An 11,094-nucleotide genomic window follows, 5' to 3' on the forward strand; every position below is an offset into this window, starting at 1 on the left:
ATGATAAAGTAGCATTTTTTTTTACTTTGAAACAGGGTCTACTAGGTTGCTTAGAGTCTCACTAAATTGCTGAGGCTGGTCTTGACTGTGATCCTCCTGTCTCAACCTCCCAAATACTGGGATTACAGGTATACACCACTATGCCTGGCTAAATGGTTTATCTCTATATTATATATTATCTTCTATTTGACAGAAGAAAATATCATGACCCTCTTCTAGTTTAACCAAGGAATCTCAGGAATATATATTTTTTTCAGAAAGCAGAGATATCATTTTAAATATCACCATGGCTATTAATTAGGACATTAAATAAAAATTACATTTCAGAGGTTTAAGATTAGTTTAAGAAGACATGTCAACCATTACTGATTTTAATTCTTAGAAGATTTGGGGTGGTGGGTACTGGGGATTGAACCTAGGGGCATTTTACCTCTGAGCTCTATACCACACCCTCTTTTTTATTTTGAAACAGGGTTTCCCTAAGGTACTAAGGCTCTTGCTAAGTTGATGAGGCTGGCCTGGAACCTAAGATCCTCCTGTCTGAGCCTCCCAAGCACTGTTATTGTGGGCTTGCTCTACCTCATCTGGCCTCGAAGATTCTTTATCAGAAATAATATTTGCAAGGACAAGTTTTAGGTCACACAATAATGTGATATTATCTGGAGCTAAAAAAAAAACCCATCTTCTTAGTTTCTTACTGGTATTTCTTCACCTAACAGGAAAAATATGCTTGGTTTTCATTTATCTATTCGTTAATACACAATCTTATTCTGTCCCTTCTCTTTCATCTCATATAATTTGACCTTTTCAGACTTTCACACCCATGCTATAAAGTACTGTGCAGTTAGAAATATGTAAATAGACCTTCATCTCTAATGTTAATAAATGTCAAAGAACTAACAAGATTATCAGACACCATTCTCTTCCAGAGTGGCCCTTCACATCAGACCATCTTCCCTGGACCGAATTCTCTTCAAACACCATAAAATCGTCCATCTTCTTGCTACACAGATTCAGTGACAAATATATTGCCAGTAGAGTAACAAAATGAGGTAGAAAGTGATTTCCATAATATTGTCCCATTTATTTAGACAAGTACTTAAACCCTAATGGTAGCTTAAGAAGGCACTATACACTAGGCTTCACAGAATACTCTTTCTGGCACAGTGAGCTACAAGTAACCATTTATTCTCTTGCAGCTACCAGTGATTCCTCAGGCCAAACCTCCCTTTCTTCTTGGACAAGTTCCAGACTTCTCTGGAGTCTAGCTCACTGACTTACCTTGCCCAAACTCAAACTTCGGTCTCAATGTGTTCACTGAAGCCAGGATTCAAAGCCACATCTGAAACAGGCTCTCTTTCCTTCCCTTTCTTTTCTCAGCATCTAAAAGAAGTCCTAAGTAAAAGAACAACCCAAAGAGAAGATGACAGAAATAAACTACTGACCAACCTATAGCTCAGCCTACCAGGAAATCACACCTAGAGGGAATCTAGAGTTGAAAAGAGTGGCAGTGGCTTCTAAAAATACAGATAAAAACAAGAGAACTTAAAAGGTGTGGGTGAGAGAGGGGAGTCCATTCAAATTTAGATAAAGAGCAGGCTACCATCACCATAGATGAGAAAAAATAGTGAGGGTTTGATGTAGGTTAAAAAGGGGGGAAAGGTTAAAAAGAAGGCAGCATTGTATAGTAAAAGTAGTAGAAAAAATGACAAGGAGTAGTGGGCACAAATAGAAGTTAAGGAACACACTGACCATCAATAAGTATGTGAAATCAGAAAGGATCTGATACAACCTAACCACAGAACAAGCTGAAAAATACAACAGAGATTTAATACTCTTAATTATTTTCTGTAATTTAATGTAGTGAGATAAGAGCATAAGAATTATGAGTGTTCATTCTCTAAAGATGATAGAACCTTTATATTTAGAGGCAAAGGGATGACTCAAAGTTCTCTGAAGATCCATTCCAGAAAGGTTGAATTCATGCCCGCAGATTTCCTTTTCTCACAGAGATGATGGGATCCTTTCCACCCAGTGATGTGTATCCCTCATTTCCAATCCCTGGGGCAAAAACTGTTTCCTGTTAAGAAAGCAAACCAGGCCCCATCTTCAGCATGCCCAAGTGGGGGATTGACAGTCATAGCAAATGCCAGAAGAATGAGTCTGGGGAAAGGTGGATTAATTGGAAAAAATTAAACATGATTGTCTCCCCACACATGATATTGACATTGGAATTGATAATTTAGCATGTGTACACAGGGTCAATTGAAGTGTTTCCTTTGTCAAGTCTCCCATCACCACCACTACTTCTCTCCTCTAGACCCCTTCCACCACCCCACTGGGATTTCTCCTTTGTCTTGAGCTGACTTCATTTTTAATATTATGATTCTATGTAGAGCCTATAGTGACCCTGAAATTCTCACTGCCCAATTGCAACATCTGTTTACTAGCGCTTACTAACTTCTAAAATATTTATCACCCTCATCCTATTTTATAGTTGGGTTTCTGGGCCCAAGTGTGTACCTTCCATTACCATACAACTGTCTCACCTATGCTTTTCTCGTCCTCCCTCAAGCAGTCCCCAGATGGTGGACCTCAGGAATGGCAGCACAGTGACAGAGTTCATCCTCGTAGGCTTCGAGCAGAGTGCCCCCTCCACCCGGGCCCTGCTCTTTGCCCTCTTCCTAGTCCTCTACAGCTTCGCCATGGCCATGAATGGCCTCATTATCTTCATCGCCTGGACAGACCCCAAGCTCAGCAGCCCCATGTACTTCTTCCTTGGCCACCTGTCTTTCCTGGATGTCTGCTTCATCACCACCACCATCCCACAGATGCTGATCCACTTAGTGGTCAAGAACCACACCATCTCTTTTGCCTCTTGCATGACCCAGATGTATTTGGTCTTCTTTGTGGGTGTGGCCGAGTGCATCCTCTTGGCTTTCATGGCCTACGACCGTTATGTTGCTATCTGCTACCCACTTAGCTATGCCCAGATCATGAGCCGACGGGCCTGTGTCAGGCTGGTGGGCACTTCTTGGTTCTTTGGGATGGTCAATGGCATCTTTCTGGAGTATATCTCATTCCGGAATCCCTTCTGCAGAGACAACCACATAGAAAACTTCTTCTGTGAAGCTCCCATTGTGATCGCCCTCTCCTGTGGGGACCTCCAGTTCATCATGAAATTGATCTTTGTGGATGCCATTGTGGTGCTGCTCAGCCCCATGGTGCTCATTGTCACCTCCTACACCCGCATCCTGGCCTCCATCCTCAGCAGAGCTGCCTCCTCAGGTCGGAGGAAGACCTTCTCCACTTGTGCCTCACACCTGACTGTGGTCATCTTTTTCTACACCTCAGCTATGTTCTCTTACATGAATCCCCGCAGCACACACGGGCCTGACAAGGACAAGCCTTTCTCCCTCCTCTACACCATCATCACCCCCATGTGCAACCCCATCATCTACAGTTTGCGCAACAAGGAAATGAAGGGGGCCATGGTGAGGGCTCTTGGGAGAACCAGCCTGGCCCAGGCAGAGTCTGTCTAGTAGGAACTGGAGGAGAAGCTCCCCAACACTTTAGGAAAGAGCATTAATGGCCCTCTGGCCTGAGACTCAGACCTGGAAGTTCTTCCTGGTGTGTAAGGCTCATCTGTCTGACTTCACTTCCAACACTTTTTCCCCCCTTGGGCTTTCCTCAAGACTATTTGAGACTTTCCTGAGTTTTTTTTCTCTAAGTTCTCACAACAAGATTAGATAAATAAGTGTATTTAACTCTATTTTATTTGTATAATACTTTTACATGCTATTCCCCAGCGTGAATTTTGCACATGCATTTAAGAATAAACTTTTTTCTTTCAATTTGTTGTTTAATCTATTTTTCTTTCTCACATTCTACTCTCATTTCCTAGATCTTATCTCATCCATTCTACTCCTATATGAGAAAAATGTGAAGAAGTAAGAAAAAGAAAACTATGGAACAATATTGACATTAAGAAAAGTCAGAAAATAGAAGAAAAAAAATCAACAACTTTAGCCGGGCGTGGTGGCGCACGCTTGTAATCCCCGCGCTTGGGAGGCAGAGACAGGAGGATCGCGCAGGTTCGAAGCCAGCCGCGCGCTGGCTTAGGAGACCCTGTTTCCAAATAAAAATGTAAAAATAGGTCTGGGAGTGTAGCCCGGAGGTAGAAGGGCTTCCAGGAACCCCAGTACCACCAAAAAAAAAAAAAAAAATCAGCAACTTTAACTCCAACTTCTTAGCCTCCACCAGCCAAAGAGGGAGAATTTGTGGTAACCCTGAATGCTAGCACTGCTGTCAATTTGTTTATGCTTGTGTTGTTAGTGGGGGAGAGGGGAGTAGTGAGAGTAGTGTATCAAAGTGCTTCTCCTAACTGCTCTAGTTTCCTTTAGTAAGATGATGGTCTAAGGCTGGCACAGTGTTGCAGACCTGTAACACTAGTACTCAGGAGGCTGAGATAGAAGGATTGCAGGTTTGCCGGGCGTGGTGGCGCACGCTTGTAATCCCCGCGCTTGGGAGGCGGAGACAGGAAGATCGCGCTGGTTCGAAGCCAGCCATGCTGGTTTAAGAGACCCTGTTTCCAAATAAAAATATTAAAAAAGTAGGTCTGGGAGTGTAGCCCGGAGGTAGAAGGGCTTCCAGGAACCCCAGTACCACATTAAAAAAAAAAAAAAAGGGATTGCAGGTTTGAGGCTAGCCTGGGCAACTTGGAGAGACCCTGTCTCAAAATAAAAAATATAAAAGGCTAGGGTTGTAGGTCAATGGTAGAACATCCTGGGTCCAATCCCCAGTAACACACACACACACACACACACACACACACACACACACCACACACACACACACACACACACACACACACACACACACACACACACGGTCTGATATTTCCCTTCTCATGCAAGTACTGCCTCTACCAAGTTTCTCTAGCTACCAGTTGTCTTCCCTGTTAACTGTTAACCATACCTAACATTAATTCCCCTCCCCATTTACTGCCTTTCTTTTCTTCCTCCATCTTTCCTTTTATTCTTATTTAAACCTACTCCACTTTACTTCCACATCTTAAATGGATCTGTTTCATTCCTTGTACTTTCAGGAACACTTTACCACACACCATTGTAGAAGCCTTTCTATTTGCAACCCTATCCTCTCTGGCTTCCTCTAGCTTCTCTCCTCAACCACACCTAGCTCTCTTTGAGAGGGTCCTACATTCTTAGCAGCTCTTTTTCTTTGAAAACTGCATATTTTTTTCATGTTTCCCTTTTAATAACACACAGAGAAGAATGAGGAATAGGCCTGATCTTGATTTCCCAATGTTACTTTTATAGTATGAGCACACTTCATTTGAGACACTCCCATATAGATGTGTTACCCTTTCCACATTTTGCACATCACATACTACCTTTTGCAGTAATGACCTAAATCAGTAACTTCACTCCACAAAACTGTGTGTGTGTGTGTGTGTGTGTGTGTGTGTGTGTGTGTGTTTTACTGGGGATTGAATCCAGAGACATTCTACCACTGAACTATACCCCTAACCCTTTTAAATTTTTTATTTTGAAACAAGGGCTAAGTTACCCAGGCTGGCCTTGAACTTGTGATCCTCCCATCTCAGCCTCCCAAGTACTGTGATTACAGGTATGTACCACTGTACCAGGCTACATACTATAATCTTTTTAGTGTAAATCAGTGAACCTCTAGAAATCAGAGATCATGAGAAATTTTTCTTGGTCAGAAAGTGGGGAGAAATGAGATAACACTATTATGGAGAAGAAACAACAATCACATAACCTATAGTTCTCCACTGTCAAAATTTAAAAAAATGCACCAAAATTAAACTGGCAATAAAGTCTTTAAGAATATTCCAAAAGGAAATTGAACTCATCTTTGCAGAAACAAGGGGCTGGAGAGATTTTAAGAGCTGCAGTAGGGAAGATTGCCCCCCTCCAGGTTTGCTAATGGATCTTACCTTCTGGAAAAGTAAACTTTCTTGTGTCTTCAAGACCAGCCCTGTGGTTTTATCTCTTACTAGTTAGAGCTCGTACCCTGCCACAGAGATTAAAAAAGAGGGGCACTATTTTCCTTGATGATTACATTTCAGAGGGAAGGTGCCAGAGAAATATTCCTTGGGTGGTAAACTAGCAATAGCTTTCTAGGGACACACACACACACACACACACACACACACACACATACACACACACACTCTAGAAATTTTTATATATGTACATATATATATTCATTCATTCTAGGGACACACACATATATAGTATATATGTTCCTAATATACGTGTGTGTGTGTGTGTGTGTGTGTGTGTGTGTGTGTGTATAATATTCCCTAGAAAAATCTGTTGAGTTTGTCAAGCTGAGAGAAATGTTAAGCTCCTCTTGGTCACCATGGAGAAAAAAAACAGAGAGGGAGCTTATCTTTTCCCCTAGAATCTCAAGTTTTCTAAAAGTGAAGAAAAAAGAGAATGGGTGCTTTTTAAAAGACTGTCTTTATTTTTATTTTATTTTTTGGTGGTACTGGGGGTGGGACCCAGAGGCTTTCTACCTCCGGGCTATACTCCCAGACCTTTTTTATATTTTATTTGGAAACAGGGTCTCACTAAGTTGCTGAAAGCCTCACTAAGTAGCTGAGGCTAGTTTCGAACCTGTGCGATCCTCCTGTCTCAGCCTCCCAAGCGCGGGGATTACAAGCGTGCGCCACCACTCCCGGCTCTTTCTTCCTTTTTCATTCTTTCATACTGCGGGTTGAATCCAGAGACATTCTACCTCTGAGCTACACCCCCAGCCCTATTTTATTTTCTGTTCTGCAACAGGGTCCCACTAAATTGCGGAGGGCCTCACTAAGCAACCTGAGATCCTCCCATCTCAGCCTCCCATGTACTGGGATTAGAGGCGTGCACCATCATTCCGCTTAAAAGGTTTTCTGAAGGCTGAAGATGTAGCTCAGTGGGTGGAGTGCTTGCCTAGTATGTGCAATGCCTTAGATTCCCTCCCAGCATTGCGCCCCCCATAAAAAGGTTTTCTGAGAAATAATTTAACTTTACTGTTGCCCAGCACTGATATCAATATGCTAAACTCCTCTTTTAAGGATGTCAAAGTGAAGTATAGCAGATAAGAACAAATAACAATAACAGAACAAGCTTTGCGGGACGTGGTGAAGCACGCTTGTAATTCCAGGACTTGGGAGGCTGAGACAGACAGATCGAAGGTTCGGGACCAGCCTCAGCAACTTATGAGGCCCTCTGCAACACAGTAAGATCATGTTTCAAAACAAAGAATAAAAAATAGGGCTGGGGGTGTAGCTCAGAGGTAGAATGCCCTTGGGTTCAATCCCAGTATGTGTGTGGGGGGGGTACTTTGGGAGCACAGATAACAGCAACAGCTCACACGTATATATAGTGTTCTGTGAACTTTATAGTTCATCCTCACAAAACCTTGTAAGATAATACTGTCATTTCCATTTTGAGATGCAAAAACTGAGGCTCAAAGAGGTTATGTAATTTGCCCAAAATAACACAGCATTTAAAATGGCATAGATGAGATTCTAACTCAGGTGCACTCGTTCTGGAGTTGGTACTCCTAAAAAGAGGTCCAGACGAGGGGGGCAGGCTTTATATGGAGGAGATAATATTATCTGAACAACGAAAAATACGCAGGAGGACCGATAAAATTGCATGGAAGAAGAAGGGCCTGGTTCGATGTGGAAATCCTGTGTTCAGCAAGGATGGGAGACGGTGAGCTGGGGCCCAGCTGGAAAAGCTGTCCCCGAGTGACCTAGAACCGTCTTCTCAAGGACGAGCACTTTCCAGTTCAAGGCCCCAAGGGCCAGAAGCTGGAGGGGCTCACGCGAAAGCTACTGGCCCCGCCGCAGCCCCCCCCCCCCCCAGCCTCGGACTTGGTCCTTGTAAAGACACGAAGCCCCCAGGGTTGGTGAAAAGCTCTAAAAAAGCAGTAACAAGAAACTAACCCTGAAAGTATGTGTACCTTATCATTCTCGGATGCAAAGCCCACGGGAACCCAACCAGACACTAGAGTAATCCCGGCCCGGCCCTACAGCCGAAACTGGGGAAGAGAACCCAGAAATTCTCTCCCGCTCGCCAGGTCCGGACCCCGGGTTCCCCCACATCAAACGTCAAAGCAGACGCCATGTTGGCTCCGCCCGGCTCCGCGACGCAAACTCAAACTACCCAGGAGACTGCGCGGCCCTGACCCAATTAGAACCGGGGGTGGGCGTGGCCTGCGCCGAGAACCTGCACCAATGAGCGTTCCTCGGCCCCTCGGATCGCCTCGGAGGCAACCAATGAATGCCTTCTCCCTTACCGCCCCGCCCGGGCTGGATTGAGTTTTATTCGTTGACTTCTGGGAGACACGATCTATTTTGGGAAATTATTGCGGCTACCCTGGTACCCGGCAGCTGGAGATGCGGACCTCGGGGCGTGGGATACCCGCCCAGCCGAGTGGAATTGCTGAGCTTTTCACCGAGGATCGGGTGTGGGCGGAGCGAGGACCGAGGCAGGCCTGAGCGGGGACCTCTTGTCAATCACCTTGAACCTCCTGAGCTTCCACTCTGACCTACGGATCCAGAGCCTCGTTCTTTCCAAGTGATGCAGCCACATTTAGTTGTGTAATGTTGGGCTCTTCTCCCCGCCTGCGAACAACTCGAGCAACTGCAGTGTCCTCTGAGCTGTCTTACCTAACCCATAACAAGAAACCTCCCTTGACCGTAGGCTGCCCCTTACTGGGTTTACTGGACTTTTTGTCACCATAATAACTTGTGTCTACTTTGAGTTACCATAACAACTTGTGTCTTTTCCTACCACTGTAAAATTGTTTTAGCATTAATTTCCTTTTCTGTCTTCCATTGTACTGTATGATTCATTTTTAATATTTGGTACATTACCTGGTCATATGAAATGCAGTGGTGCTATTTCCCCCAATAAAATGCTAAGCAGAATCCTGATGCATTAAGCAAATAAAAGTAAACCTGTTCTGACGGGGTAGAGGCGAAATATACAGATCCTTGAAACCCTCAAGAAAGCCCTGGCAGCACCTGTTAGTGACATCTTCTGAAATACTTAATTTAACTTTTTTTTGGGGGGGGGGATACTGGGGTTCCTGGAAGCCCTTCTACCTCCGGGCTACACTCCCAGACCTATTTTTACTTTATTTTTTTTTTTTTTGAAACAGGGTCTCCTAAGCCAGCGCACGCGGCTGGCTTCGAACCTGCGCGATCCTCCTGTCTCTGCCTCCCAAGCCCGGGAATTAAAAGCGTGCGCCACCACGCCCGGCTTTAGTTTAACTTTTAAAAACAGTTCAGCCAGAACATCAAAATTAGATGTATTTAGAACCTATAGGAGTACTCTAAAAATCTCTTCTGTGACTTCCGATATGCTTACATATGTCTTGGTCTTTCCAGCCTGAAGACCTACCTTCAGTTTGCTTCCTCAGATCAATCCCTCACCCTCTTCACCCATCTTTGAGCTTGGGAGGCCGACCTGCATGGACCTTATCACCAAGTTTCCTTACCTCCCCTGTCTAGCAGGTTCAGCCAATAAGTAGCAAAGACAGATACAAGGGAACAGGAAAATGAGGCTGGGGCTGCAAATCCTCTGGCTCTCTCTCTGTGAGGATTGTGGTACCCTTATTTAAGTCCTTTTACCTCAGATCTCAGCTCCTAGCACATGGCCCTCTCCAACTAGCTCCCTATTTCTAAGTTCTGAAACAGAACCCTCCCATTACCTCTTCATAGCTGCTCTCATACTGGATTCCTTGTGATTTCTCTATACCTCACCCACAGTTTATAAATAATCTGCCACAGCAATTTCATGTAGATCTTGAGAAAGCTCGATCAGGGGATCCGCAATGGCGTAGATCCCCCATGAAGTATGTCTGGCATTCCTTTCTTTCATAAAATTATTTTAGGATTACTTGGATTAATATGTATAATTGGAATTTTATGTATAAACATTATAACTAAAACTGATGGGGAGCGGCTTGTGAGAGACTCGGGCGGCAAAGATATCTTCCCAAGGATGAAGATATTGGGCCAAATATTAAGTTCAAACTAACCTCAGTTAGAGCCACTGTATACGATTAAGTTTGAGACAGCCTTGTGAAGTGAGACAAAATCTACTATGTCCAGCACCCTTGCCCTAAACTTTATAACAAATAATAATTTTTACTGTCCTTGGCAATCCTGCTTGCATGACTATGTTCTTGCTTTTCTGCCAAAAAATAAAGTATAAAAACTGTAACAAATCCTGAATAAAATGGAGAAGATCGAATCTGGATCGTGTGTCGTCTTCTCTCATCGGCCTTGGTTTTTTCCCCCTCACCTTCACACAAACCCCGACTCTGCTAGGGCGGGACCCCGGCAATAATCCTTTATTAAACTCTTCAAAATATCCTCATTTGAGTATGCTGTTTGTTTCCTGGGAATACCCTGATAACACCATTGCCCTTTACTGGGCAACAAAAAAACAATCTCAAATTAAAACACTTGGAAGGCCATATGGGGTAGTAGAATGAGCATGGGCTCTGGAGACAGACAGTTGGGTTTTATGTCATTCGTTTATTTGATGAACCTATGAGGGAGGGAGGTGTCTATTATGCTGCAAGCCCATTCTTCAAGAACCTGCTTTTCCCACAGGTTGCCACTAAGCCCTGGCAACTAAGTTAATACCATGCTATTCTTATTACCCACCATCGTCACAACTGATACAGCCAAGACGGCTCAATTAAGTCGTCTTTCCTAAGAATTTGGAGTTGGTATGCAATGGGTAAGGCCATTTCTGATTGGAACAGGAGGAGATTCAAGCTATGGGGAATCTGTCCTCTGCTATGTGCATGAAAAAGAAAAAAAAAACTGGCATGCAGAGAAACTAGGTAAAGTTAAAAGGCAGAAGGAAGCAGAGATAAAACACCAGATCTCCAGAGAAATAGCCTGAGATAATGGCTGCCCTGATTTTCTTTGGTCAGTTGTAGAGACCCAGAAGCATTCTTGCTTTTGAGTTCTGTGAAATAACCTTACATCCTTATAGTAAACTCTGTTTTTTGCTAAAAGCTATCTCAAAT

General features: G+C 43.8%; 1 protein-coding gene across 1 annotated transcript; it reads left to right on the forward strand.

The window, feature by feature from the left end:
- Positions 1 to 2,585: 2,585 nt before the first annotated feature.
- LOC308269733 (olfactory receptor 10AD1-like) lies at positions 2,586 to 3,542 on the forward strand (the record flags this gene model as incomplete). Its single annotated transcript, XM_080705112.1, has 1 exon — positions 2,586 to 3,542. The coding sequence occupies one exon, from the start codon at positions 2,586 to 2,588 to the stop codon at positions 3,540 to 3,542; it is 957 nt and encodes a 318-aa protein (XP_080561238.1).
- Positions 3,543 to 11,094: the final 7,552 nt, after the last annotated feature.

This window comes from Muscardinus avellanarius (genome assembly GCF_963383645.1).
Source record: "Muscardinus avellanarius genome assembly, chromosome: 11".
NCBI lineage: Eukaryota > Metazoa > Chordata > Mammalia > Rodentia > Gliridae > Muscardinus > Muscardinus avellanarius.